The sequence below is a fragment of the Notolepis coatsorum genome (genome assembly GCF_963971535.1).
Source record: "Notolepis coatsorum genome assembly, chromosome: 4".
Taxonomy (NCBI): Eukaryota; Metazoa; Chordata; class Actinopteri; order Aulopiformes; family Paralepididae; genus Notolepis; species Notolepis coatsorum.
The window spans coordinates 16377004-16395296 of record NC_140168.1 but is presented as its reverse complement, the minus strand read 5'-3'; the positions used below and the strand labels follow the sequence as shown (position 1 = coordinate 16395296).

The window sequence follows — 18293 nt, the reverse complement described above, 5'->3', positions numbered from 1 at the left end:
ATTTAGCGTTTTGTATATTGAATTTGATGGGTCGATTTTTGCATCTCAGGTGGAATTACCACACGGCAAGCCAATGCTCTCCAGTATTTTCTGTAAATAATATACCACACAATAATTAAGCATGAGGATCAAAACTGACGAACTCAAAGTCCCATGATGCAACCTCAATCGGCAGGATTAAATCGCGCCTGCGCGCTAAGCAATCCCTCTTTGGACCAACGTCTCCACTGATACAATGGTGAGACTTTTCTGTCCCCTTCCTAATCCATGTGAATCTAATAAATTGTGTGCTGTAAGTGGGGTATTGTCGTATCCGAAGCCTTTATGGTGTATTTGTCCATCAGACCCGTACAGTATTTATGATGATTGTGTGATTGTATCTCGAAGTATAACGATATTTTCATAATCATGTAGAGAGACCGTAATGGCTGCCTACGGTACCTTAGCTAGCCAACGTCCTACACCCGGCAGGCTAGTGCCAGTGACGCGACGTTAGCTTCGTGCTAACTAACTATCATTGTTGAAGCCTTGATGCGTGAATGTAGTTTGTGATATAAATAAAGTTTATTTGGCCTTAAATAGTATGCGTGGATCCATTGGTACTTAGTAAGCTTGGTTACTTGACATTTGAACCCCATGTCGACACAGTAGCTGCTAGTCCCGTTAGCTACGACACTGAACCCCAGGCTTGAATGAAAGCTATCTGGAGCAGTTTGCTGTCTTCTTGCTGTCATCCACGACTTTTTACAGAGTTGTACTGTAGGTTTTCAGGAGACTCTTTTCTTCTAAACCTACATGCACCAGTAGTACTTACCCAGCTGGAGCAGCTCCGTTGAAATGGCTTTGCCGGTCCCTCCTGTTTTGACGTTGTCTGTCATTTAAGCTCGTGACTAGTTGTAGTGCTATACAGCTGATGTATATAATAAGTGCAGTAGTGTTGTACTATTGTGTTCTTGTTCTCAGATGTTTTAAATAAAGATATCTGAAGAATGCTGCCACAATGGGCAAGCTCAGGCCTGCATGCTATCTACTATCACAAAACTAGGAGTGATGAAGAGTTTTCTATTTTGCAGTACTACTGAGTAATGTGCATTTTGTTTTCTCTTCTCAGGCCAAGCGTACCAAGAAGGTGGGAATTGTTGGCAAATATGGCACGCGTTATGGTGCGTCGCTAAGGAAGATGGTGAAGAAGATCGAGATCAGCCAGCACGCCAAATACACCTGCTCTTTCTGTGGCAAGGTAAAGAGTGAGGTGTACTGGTCACTGTGTTATGTTATGGAATAACCTGCACTCCTCCTGAGATTTTTGACTGTTTTGGGCAACTATTGTAACAACAGTGTATCACTAGCCTACCGCCACAACTGCTGCTGGGTTGTTCTGTCTGGGGTTGTTTCATTCTGATGTCCACAGAAGCTAATGAGTGAGAACAAGATAATTACATCAAAAACATGCTTACTCCACAACAATAAAAATATAGTAAGTTAATAGCGCGGTAATGGACCACGGCTATACCCTAAAGACCACCAGACTGGAAGACATCCTACGAACAACCAAGCAGTGGCGGCTGGATACATTTCAGTGCCACGCAGAGGGTAGTTTCTCCAAGGCACAAAGTTGTTTTGTAGTGGTGGTACACTGGGGCAGGCGAGGGATGCAGAAAGACGACTATACACATGCGATAGACATCGTAATGATTTTCTTTCTGTGAAATCCGTTTGTGATATTGTGGTTGGTCAACTACAAGGGAAACTACCCGAGGGCACTGACATTAGATGATGGTTTCAAGGCATGGAATAATTTAAGTTAAAGTTTCTTTAATAGTTGTCATACAGAAGTACAGAATACTTTCATACAAAATGCTTCTTACTGTTACGCTCCAGAGACTGTGCTAGACAAGATAAGTATCAAATAACATAGTATAGCATGTAAATTAGAAGTAGAAAATGAGGTACAATGTTCGATGCAGAATAGACGTAACCGAGTTACCATATAATATACAATACTATATAGTGCAAAGCAGAAATGGGATGAGGTACAATTTAGGTACAATTTACAGTAAGGTGTACGAGTTGTAGTGCAATCCTTTATCAACAAATATAAAGTGTGGGGAGTGGGTGCTACAGTGTTTGTTTAAAGTGAGTGTGTGCTATAAAGTGTGGGGAGTGGGTGCTACAGTGTTTGTTTAAAGTGAGTGTGTGCGACGTGTGTGTGCGATGTGCGTTTGATGGTTGTTGTGTAGTGTTCATTGTTCGTTGAGCAGCCTGATATTTTACCATATAAATGTACTGAATGTTATGCGTGTTTTGCTTGTTCATAGACTAAGATGAAGAGGAGGGCCGTTGGTATCTGGCATTGTGGGTCCTGCATGAAGACTGTGGCTGGAGGAGCTTGGACCTACAAGTAAGTGTTTGTCTGTAACTGCGTAACTGTTTACATCTAGGGTTAAAGCCATTTGTTGCCCAAAAAGATGTTTTCAGGAATTAAGCCTAAAACACTCGTAAGGACTGCTTGCCCCTTCAAATAAATGCATGACTATTGTCAAAACTTTCTTCAGTTAAAGTTATCCCTTTAAAGGGATAGTTCAGATTGTTGGACAATGAGTTGTTAAAATACTTGCCAGTAGTGTAGTCGATGCAACGTTGTTAGCTTACCGGTACTTAGAGTCACGTGGTTGGAGTTCTGGTCGGTTTCTAAGCAAACGGGGTCTTGAAACCAAGTTTTAATCCACACCACAACATCACTGGTGGTAATATGGCCTATCAGCATTTTCACAATTCTAGAGTTCGAGGACTGTAAATGCATTAAAAGTTGTGAAACGATAAGTAACAAATGTGCAAAGTGGACGTCAGGGGAAAGTGATGTTTTAAAATGAATGGCACATAAAAACCATGGGGTATATGTGAAAAGGGGCCTCTTCTGAATGTAGCATTGGATGAACTGAACATGTCGCTGTGATTCACTCTGAAGTCTAAGCAGCTTATTTTCCTTCTCTTTCTCTCCAGCACAACTTCTGCCGTCACGGTCAAGTCTGCCATCAGGAGACTGAAGGAGCTGAAGGACCAGTAAACCAGTACAAGAGTTACTGGTGGATATGGGACTTGGTTTTTGTATAGTTTAACCATCCGGGCCAATGCATTTAACAGTGTTAAAATGAAGCGGAATGCGTTTAACAGTGTTCAAATAAATCAGTCTGGATTGGAATCATGTTGTTTGTCTTCTTTTCAACTGTCTCTTTAAATTGCTAGAATTATATTTTGTGTGCCATACTACTAATAATAATAGATTGAATTTGTAATGCACTTTTTGTTCGCTGGGATCCCAAAGTGATAATACTACCAGGAAGCTGGTGCGCAGCGGTGGCCTAAGGTTGGAGAAACGGGTTTGTGACGGGAAAGGTCGCTGGTTCGATCCCCCGGACTGGCAGGGAAGTTAATTCTCCTCCCTCAATACCAACCACTGAAGTGCCCTTGAGCAAGGCACTCAATCCCCAACTGCTCCAGTGGAGTTGCACAGTGACCAACGGTGTCAGACTGGTTGTACTGGGCAGCTCCCAGCTGTGAATGTGAAGCAGGGTGTCGATAAAAAAGGGCATCCATGCTCTTGAGAACCTACCCTGGTAAATGAAGGGAAAAGCTGGAGATCATCCAAGACCCTTTTACTGTTTGCTATTTAGGATTGACATTTGTATAGAATGGAATAGAAATCCTTTAATCCTGAGGAAATTCGGCACTACAGAGCGCTCGCATTGAACAACAATAAACATTTGGGTAGTTAATGGGACTAAAATAAGAATATAATTAAACTGAATAAAATATGGTCCGGGATATACATTTTGTTATGTATATACATTCTAAAATCTTGAATATAAACGACAGTAATGGTTAAAAATTTAAACTAGGCAAAACTGCTTCTGAAAACAAACCGCGTGCACATGTTTTGGGTAGGTACTGCAGGGACGGTCCGAATGAAACTATTGTCATCGATTTAACCAAGGATGCCTGCCATTTGGTTCCGAAAGCGGAGATGAAAGTGCCCAAACGAGTTGGGTTAGAATTGCATACTGGATGTGCTCAAGGTGATTTAATTTGTTGCAAGGCAGTCTGGTGAGGTTTGAAGACTTGTTGGTAGTTTAAGCACACTTAACTAGTGCTAGTATTTTGAATTTCGTAATTCTGGTTTGTGTTCTGTACATGGTTCATTCATTGCATGCCATCTTGCAAAATGATGTCACTAAACCTTCAATCGGTCTATGGAAACGTCCATGATAATCCACTAGAGGGCGCTATTGCACATGTACAAGCCAGTTTCATAACATGAGCCGGTTGCCGAGGAATACTGTCAAACATGGCGGCCTCCAGTGTGTTTAGATCGGGTCTCTTTAATCACAAAGTTGCGATTGTAACTGGTGGAGGGACCGGTATCGGCAAAGCGATTTCAACGGAGCTGCTCGATCTGGGTAAGTACTACTGGTGCATGTAGGTTTAGAAGAAAAGAGTCTCCTGAAAACCTACAGTACAACTCTGTAAAAAGTCGTGGATGACGGCAAGAAGACAGCAAACTGAACTTTGCTCCAGATAGCTTTCATTCAAGCCTGGGGTTCATTGTCGTTGATTGATTGAAAATTGTATTAACAGATTGCAGAATGGGTACAGCTCAATACACACAATTGTTAATTAAGGGGATGCAGACCAGAGAAAGTCTTTCGTCTTGTTTACATCAGGGTCCCCCATTTTCAATTCATAACATTTACATTTAGTCCTTTTAGCTGACGCTTTTATCCAAAGCGACTTACAAGTCACGACAAGTCATCAGGAAGGGCACAACTATCAGCTATCATAACATAAATTACATACAGGTAGACAGTACTGTTGAATCTAGACATTTATGACATACCAGATCTACAAATATACAGTACTGTTTATGATACAAAAATAGTCTAAAAAGAGTATACATTTGAGGGGGAAGAAACTGTACATTGGAGGGGGGGGGTAACTACATTGGAGGTGGACCGTGGTTGGGGGGGGGGGGGGAATTGTACATTGGAGGGGGTTGGGTTTGGACATTTACAGGGGCCAGTTACGAATTGCAGTCTCCCGTAGGTGCTCTTTGAGAGTGGTTTTGAAGGTGGGTAGCTACACGAACAGCATGGCTGTAAGATCAGCAGGCAACCGAGGCTTGAGCATTTGACAAAAGACCAGGCACACTGTCTGTATCCCAAGTCTGTTCATAGCTGGCTACAGGAGAACACTAACATGTGGGTTGTTTCAGAGCGAATCCAGTCTCTCTAAATGATGGTGAAATGGTCATGAGTCGTGACTCGTGTTGTGTCTGTTACCACTACCAGCGTATTCACATATTTGATATCAACCTGTGCTTGTAGGCTGCAACGTTGTGATTTCCAGCAGAAAGGCTGAGAGGCTGCAGGCTGCTGTCCAGGAGCTGCAACAGAAAATCCCTTCGTCCAGCCCTGCAACTGTCACTTCCATACCGTGCAACATCCGCAATGAGGAGGAGGTAGACACACATCATGCACAATACATCTAGCTAAAACTGTTCCCACGATATGCATTTGTGGTGGTTGAGTTGAAGGCTTCCACCTCCGCGATTAACACATTGAACAATACACAATGGGTTAACCCTTTGTCGTGTGTCAGTGAAAGGGTTAACCTTCTGTATTGTCTCAGTGAAAGGGTTAACCATTTGGTAGTATGGTAGTGAAAGGGTTAAATAAAGAGTAGTTTAAAAAAAAATATATATATGCTAAATGTCATTGTAATCCCTTGTGAGATGTTTTTATGGTGGGTTTGTCTATAATATTATTATCTACATATGGGCAACATTGAAAACGGACAAAACGTTTGCCCATTCACAGTGCAAATGATCCAATAATGATTGAATTGAAGTTGTGTGTATGGATTATGTGTGTGTGTGCGCTGTACATGGCAGGTGAAGACACTCGTCTCCTCGGTGTTGAAACAGTTCGGCCGGATAGACTTCCTGGTGAACAACGGGGGAGGTCAGTTCAGCAGCCCGGCGGAGCACGTGTCGTCTAAAGGCTGGAAGGCCGTCATAGACACCAACCTGACCGGGACCTTCCACTGCTGCAAGGAGGGTAAGAGAGAGAACGTGTGTGTGTGTGTTATATTAGATTAGATTCAAATTGGTGGCGGCTGAGTGGCACAGTGGGCAAGGCGATCGCCACCGCAGGAGATGCTGGTATCGAGCCCAGCTCTCGGCGTTGCTACCGGCTTGGCCAGTCGTCATACTAACACAATTGGCAAGTGTTAGAGGGTGGGAACGCCGGTGGGTGGGGATTGGACGTTGTGGACAGCGACTCCTACAGGTCGGTTGGTGCGCCTGTACAGCAGAATCAGGAAGTATCGGGGGCAGCGTGAGCCTCCCACGCGTTACTCCTCGCCACTGAGAGATTGCGCTGTTCAGGTGAAAATATGCAACAGCTGCCTCCTCGTGTACCGGAGGGGACACGTGATGCAAGGCTTGGTCCTCACTGCAGCCGACCAGTGGGAGGCATGGTCTAGCAACGTTCGTGACAGGGGAAGGGAGAATTGGCGAGGCGAAATTGGGATGGGAGAAAAAAAAAGGATTAGATTCAAATTATACAGCACACGTACAGTACAACGAAAATAAGTGTGGCATCCAACCAAGTTTCAAGTTTGTTTTTATTTGTCACGTATAAGGTACATGTACATTACAGTGAAATGCTTGGTTCTGTATGAGCCCCTGAGAATGTGCTTCATACAGTAAAAAACTAACCTACACTGTAGCACTCAACACTTTGATGAACATTGTTACTCAGCTGATAGAGTTGTGCCCTTCCTGATGACTTGTCGTACAGAACTTGTAAGTCGCTTTGGATAAAAGCGTCAGCTAAATGTACATGTAAATGTAAGTAAAAGAGGAATAACACTATACAATATACAAACTAAAGTACAACCTAAGTACAATCTTAGCCCCTTTCGGGACTGTGATGCACGCCAACATGGTTGGACAAGTGAATACACCGTCCCTTATATCACCATTGATAAATCCTACAATTAAGTCTGTCTCGCTTTTCTCTTATCAAAACCCTCGTTCAACTGTGAGTACCTTTGAAATTTCTTTGCGACACCTGTACGACAAGCGTTTTGATAGAGAAAAGCCAGACAGACTTAATTGTAGGATTTTTCAATGGTCGTATAAGGGACGGTGTATTCACTCGTCCAACCATGTTGGTGTGCATCACAGTCCCGAAAGGGACTAAGTACAATGAAGTACAAAAACCAGAGTGCAAATGTAATACACAATGTACAGGTGATTAAACTGGGTATAAAATAAATGTATATAAATTAGTACCACTGAGTGTAGTGCTAATCAGATGTATGTACAAAGTTGTAATATCAATATGTACAGTGATACAGGTATAAAGACACTATGGTAGTAAGTCATACTGGCCAACAGCGTAACTAGTAAGAGTAGTTAAGGAATATGTACAGATATAGATATAGTATCTACAGATATGTAAAAAGGATTATATGCCAGTATGTACAGACAGATGTGGATATATACATATATATATCCGGTAAGAATAAATATATATATATATATATTGTGTGTCCCCTGTAGTGTACACGGCGTGGATGAAAGAAAATGGAGGCGTCATCGTCAACATCATTGCTGACATGTGGAAAGGGTTCCCTGGCATGTCGTAAGTGACAGCCACACTCAACATCCACACTCACCTCTGTAGTCCAGACACACCCACCATCCACACTCACCTCCGTATTCCAGACACGCCCACCATCCACACTCACCTCTGTAGTCCAGACACACCCACCATCCACACTCACCTCTGTAGTCCAGACACGCCCACCATCCACACTCACCTCTGTAGTCCAGACACACCCACCATCCACACTCACCTCTGTAGTCCAGACACACCCACCATCCACATTCACCTCTGTAGTCCAGACACGCCCACCATCAACACTCACCTCTGTAGTCCAGACACACCCACCATCCACACTCACCTCCGTAGTCCAGACACGCCCACCATCAACACTCACCTCTGTAGTCCAGACACACCCACCATCCACACTCACCTCTGTAGTCCAGACACGCCCACCATCCACACTCACCTCTGTAGTCCAGACACACCCACCATCCACACTCACCTCTGTAGTCCAGACACACCCACCATCCACACTCACCTCCGTATTCCAGACACGCCCACCATCCACACTCACCTCTGTAGTCCAGACCAGGGGCGTTTTTAGGGTTAGAAAACATTGGGGGCTTCAGCCCAGGGGGGTGGAGGGGGGGGGTCACCCCCCCCCCCCCTTTTTTTTTTTTTTCTTTTTTTAAGCACAGAAATACGCCATTTTTGAGTAATTAAGAGATGAATACTGAATAACTAGAATCATTAGAGGTTCTCAAAGTGAGGTCCAGGTCCATGAGAGGGATCTGGGCAGTCCCCATAGAAAATTCAAAGTTAACACGACCAAATCATCAGTTTCTTATTTATTTATTTATTTAGCCAGATAAAACATTGATCTGGTCCAAGAAGCCCCAACAGGAGTACAAATATACATATATACACACATACATACATATACATATACTGTACATACATACACATATACACCAATAACAAAATAAAAACACAGTTAACACTTTGGTTGCCTTGGGTTAAATTAATGATATACCATAGATTGCCAGCGCTATTTGTCTATGGAGAAAGTCCCCTTCTTTGCAGGGCTATAACTTTTTAAATTCTATTGCTACATTGCCATTATTAGGGCCCATTCAAAGTCCTATATGTATTGTTTATTGTGTAGCAACGTTAAACTTTTTCATTCACATATTCATAGTAAAGTATGGTCTAATGTATAAGTATGTTTTCATCTCTTTCTGCAACTTTCTCCAGAACGTGATATATAGCCCCAAATGCATTATATTGATGATGAAATACAGTTTGATGGCAATCAGCGCGATATAAAAAATTCCAACTAGACGTACTTCTAGAAGTTACTACACGTCATCTGATGTTGACCGGATGGGCGAGGGGGCGTTTATAATTCCGTGGGCAGCGTTATACCAATCATCTAATGTGGGTCAAATGTTGATAAAAGCAGTTAGTATCGAAGATGGTAACGTTACACGCTGAAACTCACCCCAGTCTCCGCGCGCCGTTGGGCGATCATCGTCGAGTAGAAATTTTATCATTATGGGATATATTATTACCCGGTCCATCTCCAGCTTGTATAATGGTATATACGTCCAAATCATGTTGTTTATCGAGTTATTGGCAATCGATCGCTATGTAGAGTGACGAGCTAGAGTGCCGGAAGCTATACCGAGTGTCCGGAAGTAATAGGGCCGACCAGCAAAACCTCTACTGCGCTTCCTGTTAAGCAGTTGCGCCGATCGGCCACCAGATGGCGCTCGTGAACCGCCAGAGAGCTCAGTGGGTCCTGCTGATGGATCTCAGGCCAGCGGAGGGGGAATATGAATCCGATTCCAGATTTTTGAAATATTGATATAAGGACGCTGTACAGCGTCCCCCGGCAACTTTAGCATGGCCAGCAATGACGCTGTAAAGCGTTTTTAGGCAGTCAAAGTGTTAAGAATCATACACATAAGCAAATAAACAAACAAACATATGCACAGCCTATGTACAAAATAAATAAACAGTTTATCTCTAGTCTTTACAGTTTTCTTCAATTGCATAAACACTCAAATCAAAAGTATTACACAATTATCAAAACCTTACACTCAAGGAGCAAAATATAGGCCCATATTTGCACCCCTACAATGTCAGCCTCACTTTTTGCAAAACAATACACACAGTGATTTGCAAAACACTAAACACACTTGCATTACATTAGACACAGAATGTCAAATTACCACACATATGAGCCAATTGGTTAAACACAGCCATCAGATGCACAAACACACCATTGCTTAATTGTAGATACTCAATCAGGTTTAAGCACTATAAAAATGCAGCAGGTGAGTTTACCTGTCTTCAACCAAAATGGAAGGAGAGTGAAGTACTGTACACAGAGAACGTGAAAATATACAATACATTCACCAAACACTACACAAGACAACCAATGATGCAGACTGATGAAAATATACATTTTCTCCCATTTTCCCAAATCAGTCAACATGTCAACATGGAGAATCACAACAAAAAATTATCTTGCCAGATCCAGCTAGGCAAAGAGATAATGTCTAGTATTTTCTGTTTAAACTTTTTCAAAAAAAAATTGTGTTACTGTAATTTTAACCTGTACTGGATACAGTATTTTATGTTTGTCTGATATTTGCTGAGCTTACAGTGTTATGCACATAGTATCATGAAAACTGGGACATGTATTGTTGTGATTCTCCATGTTGAAATGTTGACTGATTTGGTTATATGGAGAGAACATTTATATTTCATCAGTCTGCATCATTGATTTGGGTATATGGAGAGAAAATGTTATTTTTTTCATCAGTCTGCATCATTGATTTGGGTATATGTAGATAAATAAATTATATTTTCATCAGTCTACAGCATTGGTCTTGTGTAGTGTTTGGTGAATTTATTGTATATTTGCACATGCTCTGCGTACTTCACTTACAGTACTCTAATCACTGAGAAGTAGAATTGCTAAATGTGTTTTAGGTTAAGCACAGCAGTGTGTGTAACTGGTTCAAACAGAATTAAGTCATTATGTAACGTGTGTTTCATATGGTAACAAAATTAGTGTATGGTTTTGACAAGTGTTTAATTTAGCAAAGGATCTGAGGTGTTCTGATAATTGTGTGTGTGGTTGTGCTAATTGTGTGTTTTGAAACACCGGGCCCCGTTTTCAAAATCATGCTTAGGCAATCGAAAAAAAAAACTATTGTGTGTTTCATTATATACATATGTTTCAGTCTTCTCATAAAAAAAATATTAGATTTTTGGGTCTTTTCCTGCCTTTGGTCCACTTTGCATTCACATCTCAAATGAACCGCAGCAGGGTTCACTTGCAAGAGTGAATGAGCTTTCACACCACCCCAAACCAACCGGACTATCCGAGGTTCGATTAAAGCTTATTATAGGACACTGGACATGGGTATGGATGGCTCCAGGTGCTGCTGCGTTAAAGTGCACATCTTCAATATCTGTACTATTTAAAAGCACAGTGCAGGACACACTCAAAGGTTATCGCACCTCAGAGATGGTAGTGGACATGTATGACAGGACAAAGGCCATATGTAATGGCCTTTGGATTGAGGAACATACTACCAGCCAAAGGAGGAAGCAGAAAAGGATGGACGAGTATGTAGTTGAGTCATCTTGTGGCACAAGCTCAGACCTCAGCTCAGGAGATCAGCTGAGACAGAGACTGTTCTATCCAGTCGTCGACAGAATGCTGCAAGAGCTTGAGAGCAGGTTCTCATGAGTTGGATAACAACTTATGAGAGGCATACAGGCATGTTATCCAGCCTCAGACCAGTTTCTCTCAGTGGAATTGCTGCAACCCCTCGCCACACATTACAATATCCAACTATTGCCAGAGGAGATCACAGTTGCAAAGTGTTTCCTGGTCAGGACAGGCAGAGATGCAATCCCTACTATCCAAAGTGTCTTTTCCCTCCTGGATGATAATAATAATAATAATAATGCATTTGATTTATAAGGCGCCTTTCAGGACACTAAAAAAAAGTCCACAAATCGGTGAATGAAAGAATTATAGGATCAAATGAAAACTACTTACTAAAAATGTTTAAAAGTACTAAAAACCAACAAAAAATACCAAACACTAACAAACATTCAGCACAGACAATGGGGATGCTGACATAAAAAAAAGTAAAAAAAAAATGTAAACAATTTTTTTTTTTTTTTTTTTTTTTTTAGATCCGGGGCTAGGAGAAAAACATCCGGGGCTAAAGCCCCGGAAGCCCAGGGCTAACGACGCCACTGGTCCAGACACACCCACTATCCACACTCACCTCCGTATTCCAGACACGCCCACCATCCACACTCACCTCTGTAGTCCAGACACGCCCACCATCCACACTCACCTCTGTAGTCCAGACACACCCACCATCCACACTCACCTCTGTAGTCCAGACACGCCCACCATCCACACTCACCTCTGTAGTCCAGACACACCCACCATCCACACTCACCTCTGTAGTCCAGACACGCCCACCATCCACACTCACCTCTGTAGTCCAGACACGCCCACCATCCACACTCACCTCCGTAGTATTTATTTTCCCTTTTTTTCTTTTTTTCCTCCTTTATTTAGCCAGATAAAACATTAAGAACAGGTTTCTTATTTACAATGTCGATCTGGTCCAAGAGGCCCCAACAGGAATACAAAAAGAAATATATACATATGTATGTGTATGTATTAATATATATATTAATAATAAAATAAAAACACAGTTAAGAATCATACATATCAACACATGCACAGCCTATGTACAAAAAAAATAAACAGGGGAGTAGTAGGGGGGCGGGGTTGGTATGAAGATGAATGAGTGCTTGTATGTTGTCTGTGAGAGGGTGTATGCAAGTGTGAAACTGGGCTATCAGCAAGAGCAGTTGAGCAACACTCAACCTCCGTAGTCCAGACACACAACACCATGGTCATCATCTGCTTCTTATATGGGGAGGAAGAGGCTCTTATCAGTCGAGGCGTGCTCCACAGAGAGGTTTCGTGGAGCGAGGATACGCATGCTTGTGGGTTTTCAGAGCGATAATGCATCTGCAAGTGGCCCGCACAGATGACAGTTTTACAAAGTTCCATTTTTAAAAGTGTAGATGAAGATATGTTTTTCATTCTACTCTGCGCCTTTCCAGAGAAAACACCATTTGCACGACTACACACCAGGTATCTCTGCTCTCCTCCCTGACAGCCACACGGGAGCAGCGAGGGCGGCGGTCGACAACCTCACCAAAACCCTGGCCATCGAGTGGGCGTCTTCAGGAGTGAGGATCAACTCCGTCGCACCAGTACGTACAGTCTGGTAAAAGTGCTGCATCGGGGGTTTGAGTTCACAATAAATTACTCCAGGAATGTGTCTTGCTAACACGGTGCAGAGAGACGCACAAACAGCATCCAGTTCCGCGGTACACACCGGTGCAGAGAGACACACAAACACCGGCCAGTTCCGCGGTACACACCGGTGCAGAGAGACACACAAACACCGGCCAGTTCTGCGGTACACACCGGTGCACGGGGTGCAAGGACACTAGGGCTTCACCGGACACAGCGAGACATAGGATTGTCAGTAGACTTTTCGGTTTCACTGGCATTCTGTTGCTATAGGGAACACTTTGGACCCAAGTGTATTTCCTGTCAACTTTTGCATCAGCAAGCATTGCAACAGGAAATAAACTTGGGTCATTTTTATAATGTTATTGTTGTCACTCTGAAACCATCTGTAGTTATCACTCCACTCTGAAACCATCTGTAGTTATCACTCTACTCTGAAACCACCTGCAGTTATCACTCTACTCTGAAACCATCTGTAGTTATCACTCTACTCTGAAACCACCTGTAGTTATCACTCTACTCTGAAACCACCTATAGTTATCACTCTACTCTGAAACCACCTGCAGTTATCACTCTACTCTGAAACCACCTGTAGTTATCACTCCACTCTGAAACCACCTGCAGTTATCACTCTACTCTGAAACCACCTGTAGTTATCACTCTACTCTGAAACCATCTGTAGTTATCACTCTACTCTGAAACCATCTGTAGTTATCACTCTACTCTGAAACCACCTGTAGTTATCACTCTACTCTGAAACCACCTGTAGTTATCACTCTACTCTGAAACCACCTGCAGTTATCACTCTACTCTGAAACCATCTGTAGTTATCACTCTACTCTGAAACCACCTGTAGTTATCACTCCACTCTGAAACCACCTGTAGTTATCACTCTACTCTGAAACCACCTGTAGTTATCACTCTACTCTGAAACCACCTGTAGTTATCACTCTACTCTGAAACCACCTGTAGTTATCACTCTACTCTGAAACCACCTGTAGTTATCACTCTACTCTGAAACCACCTGTAGTTATCACTCTACTCTGAAACCACCTGTAGTTATCACTCTACTCTGAAACCACCTGTAGTTATCACTCTACTCTGAAACCACCTGTAGTTATCACTCTACTCTGAAACCACCTGTAGTTATCACTCTACTCTGAAACCACCTGCAGTTATCACTCTACTCTGAAACCATCTGTAGTTATCACTCTACTCTGAAACCACCTGTAGTTATCACTCCACTCTGAAACCACCTGTAGTTATCACTCTACTCTGAAACCACCTGTAGTTATCACTCTACTCTGAAACCACCTGTAGTTATCACTCTACTCTGAAACCACCTGTAGTTATCACTCTACTCTGAAACCACCTGTAGTTATCACTCTACTCTGAAACCACCTGTAGTTATCACTCTACTCTGAAACCACCTGTAGTTATCACTCTACTCTGCACATTTAACACCATGTTAGTGTTTTGGCAGCATGGCCTGCCGTGTGCTTGGCTGCAGCTGTATAAAGAAAGCGTGATGAACATTCAATAATGTATTACCGGTAGTGCGGTGTATAGCAAGGGATGTTGGGAGTGAATAACATGAAATCTAGTACAATCTTACATTTTTTAGTCGATTTTAATGACAGAAATCTATTCACATTTTTCCGGGAGGTTTTAATATCAATTCTCTGCTCATTTTATGCCTGTCTATAATTATGCCAATCTTATGCTCATTTTATGCTTATGTCTATTTTGTGCCTACATCACTGCTGTGAAGCACTTTGGGCTGCAATGCATAAGAAAGGTGCTATACAAATAAAGTTCATTATTATTATTATTATTATTATTATTATTATTATTACTATTAATTAAGAACACATTCTTATTTACAATGACGAGAGGACAAAAGGGGAGATGATTTTCGAGGCTGTAAAGCCTAAAATAGAACAGGGCTGTGAAGTAGTGCAAGAAGTCACAATTAAGAATACATGGGTAGTAATCCTAGGCAGAACAGACAGCAGATATCAGAGTAGTCACAGTGTATTATTCACTCTCTGTGTTGCACACAGGGCACCATCATTTCTAAGACAGTGTATTATTCACTCTCTGTGTTGCACACAGGGCACCATCATTTCTAAGACAGTGTATTATTCACTCTCTGTGTTGCACACAGGGCACCATCATTTCTAAGACAGTGTATTATTCACTCTCTGTGTTGCACACAGGGCACCATCATTTCTAAGACAGTGTATTATTCACTCTCTGTGTTGCACACAGGGCACCATCATTTCTAAGACAGTGTATTATTCACTCTGTGTTGCACACAGGGCACCATCATTTCTAAGACAGTGTATTATTCACTCTCTGTGTTGCACACAGGGCACCATCATTTCTAAGACAGTGTATTATTCACTCTCTGTGTTGCACACAGGGCACCATCATTTCTAAGACAGTGTATTATTCACTCTCAGGGCACCATCATTTCTAAGACAGTGTATTATTCACTCTCAGGGCACCATCATTTCTAAGACAGTGTATTATTCACTCTCAGGGCACCATCATTTCTAAGACAGTGTATGATTCACTCTCAGGGCACCATCATTTCGAAGACGGCAATGGAGAACTACAAGGAGTTTGGACCGACGCTTTTCAAGATGTCGATTCCCTTCAGCCCCGCGAAGAGACTAGGCGTACCAGAAGAGGTACCGCACACACATAACTCACCGCACGGAGAGGAAAGACGTTTGGGGAACCTTCTGAGCTCGATGGGCAGGCTTTAGTTCAGTAACATTCAATGTCAGTTCGTTCAGGTTTTGCAGTACGACTCACACTCGTGGTCCAATGACCACATTAATCAAATCGAATCAAATCAAATTTATTTATAAGGCCCGACAACACACGTTAATGTCCCCATGGGCCGTACAGGTCTTCTTTAAACAAGTCAAGAGGAAAACATAACAATAAGTCAAGAACAGAACAAGAACACCATAAGGTCCAAACATTTTTAGATGAATGCAAATAAATGAAATAATGCAAGCACTCCCAGACATACCCCACGCGAAGGTAAGGAAAAACTCACTAAAACCTAACAATAGGGAAAAAAGCTCCACAGGCAGTGTGGAGGAGAGAAACCTTAGAAGGGCCGTTCAAGGGGGGATCTCCCTTCTTAGATGTTGGTGATAGTAGTGTTGCAGACGGACAGTTGGTAAGCATGCACTCATTAAAGGGATAGTTCAGATTTTTTTGGAACCCTGGCCCTATTTGCTACTTACCAATAATGATATTGTTAGGGGCGCCAGGGTGGCGCACCATGTACAGCGCTGCGGTGCAACACGGCCGTCCCGGGTTCGACTCCTTTGCCGAATGTCTTCCCCCCTCTATCTCCCATACTTCCTCTCTCTCTCTGCCGGACTGCCCGGAGAAAAACAAGAAAAATCTACCAAAAACATAATACATTTTTTTTAATAATAATGATATTGTTAATTTCTCAGCGCAATCCGTGCTGTTCCTCATGCTAGCTCCGGCTAGTTAGCCATAGAATAATGCAAGGTCAATAGGGTCAAGCCTGAAGACAACTGGAATCTCCTTTGTGTGCACTGTGGAGTAGATTTCAGTTGTCTTCAGATTGTGCTGAGAAAGGACTCCAAAAACCAGAACCATCCTTGTGGTTACAGTGCATCAGGACCAACAACATATCACTCTAAATGAATACCATATTTAGTTCCATGTGCATCAGTGTTAACACAGTGTGCAGGCTTTAGTTCAGTCACATGTAGTGGGTCTCACAGGCCTCGATGATGACTCCCGTCAGGCCAGTTGATCACTGAGCACGACCTTTCACCTCCATTAGTGCAATAAAAAAGAAACATGTCGTAATTGCTCTGCGTCTATGGCTTTGTTGCAATGTCTCTCTCTCTCTCTCTCTCTCTCTCCCTCTCTCCCTCTATCTATCTGTGTTCAGATTTCCCCAGCAGTGTGTTTCCTGCTCTCTCCTGCTGCCTCCTTCATCTCTGGAGCCACCTTACGGGTCGACGCAGGACAGAGTCTTTACCACTCAATGTGGGAGATACCTGGTATGTTCATCTCATGAACACGTACACACACACACACACACACACACACACACACACACACACACACACACACTGTATTCCTTGTGGGGATCAAGTTCATTCATTACATTTATATAGTGCTTTTCTAGACACTCAAAGCACTCCCCACAATGTAACCCAACCTTGGGCTACTACGCAGGCTCAATGGCTGCCATACACCAGGCAACAGGCACGCATCACACTACACGATGTAGTTCAGTGATGTGTTCTCTTGTGTTTGTGCAGATCACAGTGCGTGGCCCGAGGCCCCAGAAGGCGAGAACCTGGACACACTGAAGGAGCTGCTCAACCCTAAAAGCAAGCTCTAATACACCGCCACTACTGCCGTGTGGACACAGCCAACACCTGGAACCGTTTCTCTTAGAATTGGCGTGCTGATTTGTGACCAGTTTTACTCGTGAAGGTCTATGGTTCATGTGACCTGACCACTAATCCCAGATCAGTCTTCCTACTTGTGCAAAAAAAACAACAACAACCCAGCACTATGAAGACTGGGCTGTTGTCATGGAGACCAGTGGCATAGAAATTAGCGACCGGGTCCGTTACCATGGTGACCTGGCTCATTCTGTAACTTGTGTACATTGTATTGTAGATAATTCATGTATGAGTTTGTGAATGTGATTATTATTTCTGGATATTGATGTATGAAATACTGCCTAAAATGTATAAAATCCCAGTGAATGTTCACTGTAAATCAGCCATATCATGCAGCTGCAAATATGTGAGACACAAGGAAGGTATAAAAGAAGGAAGGGTCATCACGTCAGAATACCAGCGTTCTATTCTCTGCGCGGTGTCAATTTTATTGAAGCCTATGGGAGATGCATGGATAAGTGAAAATATACAAGCTATCACAAATTCTGACATCCGAGGTAATAGCCTGTTTAAATTACGAGATGACGATCCCATTCAACTCACTGTCAAACAAACTGAAAGTTCCCCGACTTTGCACCAATGTGCGTTCACACACAACACAGTGACGTGATGACCCTTCTATAGTTTCCTTGGTGAGACAGTTATGTTGATAGTAAGATTTCTGTCAACTGCTCAGCCTCTGACATTCTCAGGAGCCTTTATTATGTAACCTTACCACTGACTGTAAGTTAACACAACTTGCCTTACACCTGCTTTTCATAATAAATAGTC

General features: G+C 42.6%; 2 protein-coding genes across 2 annotated transcripts; both read left to right on the top strand.

Annotated features, from left to right (window-relative positions):
• The first annotated feature begins 207 nt into the window (after nucleotides 1-207).
• On the top strand, nucleotides 208-3202 carry rpl37a (ribosomal protein L37a). Its single transcript, XM_084312525.1, has 4 exons — nucleotides 208-238; nucleotides 1112-1240; nucleotides 2319-2401; nucleotides 3004-3202. Exons 1-4 carry the CDS (start codon nucleotides 236-238, stop codon nucleotides 3065-3067), a joined length of 279 nt encoding a protein of 92 aa, XP_084168651.1. The 5' UTR covers nucleotides 208-235; the 3' UTR covers nucleotides 3068-3202.
• Nucleotides 3203-4333: 1131 nt separating this feature from the next.
• pecr (peroxisomal trans-2-enoyl-CoA reductase) lies at nucleotides 4334-18293 on the top strand. Its single transcript, XM_084312744.1, has 8 exons — nucleotides 4334-4457; nucleotides 5382-5515; nucleotides 5948-6113; nucleotides 7625-7706; nucleotides 12902-12998; nucleotides 15627-15737; nucleotides 16997-17108; nucleotides 17373-18293. The coding sequence occupies exons 1-8, from the start codon at nucleotides 4346-4348 to the stop codon at nucleotides 17453-17455; spliced, it is 897 nt and encodes a 298-aa protein (XP_084168870.1). The 5' UTR covers nucleotides 4334-4345; the 3' UTR covers nucleotides 17456-18293.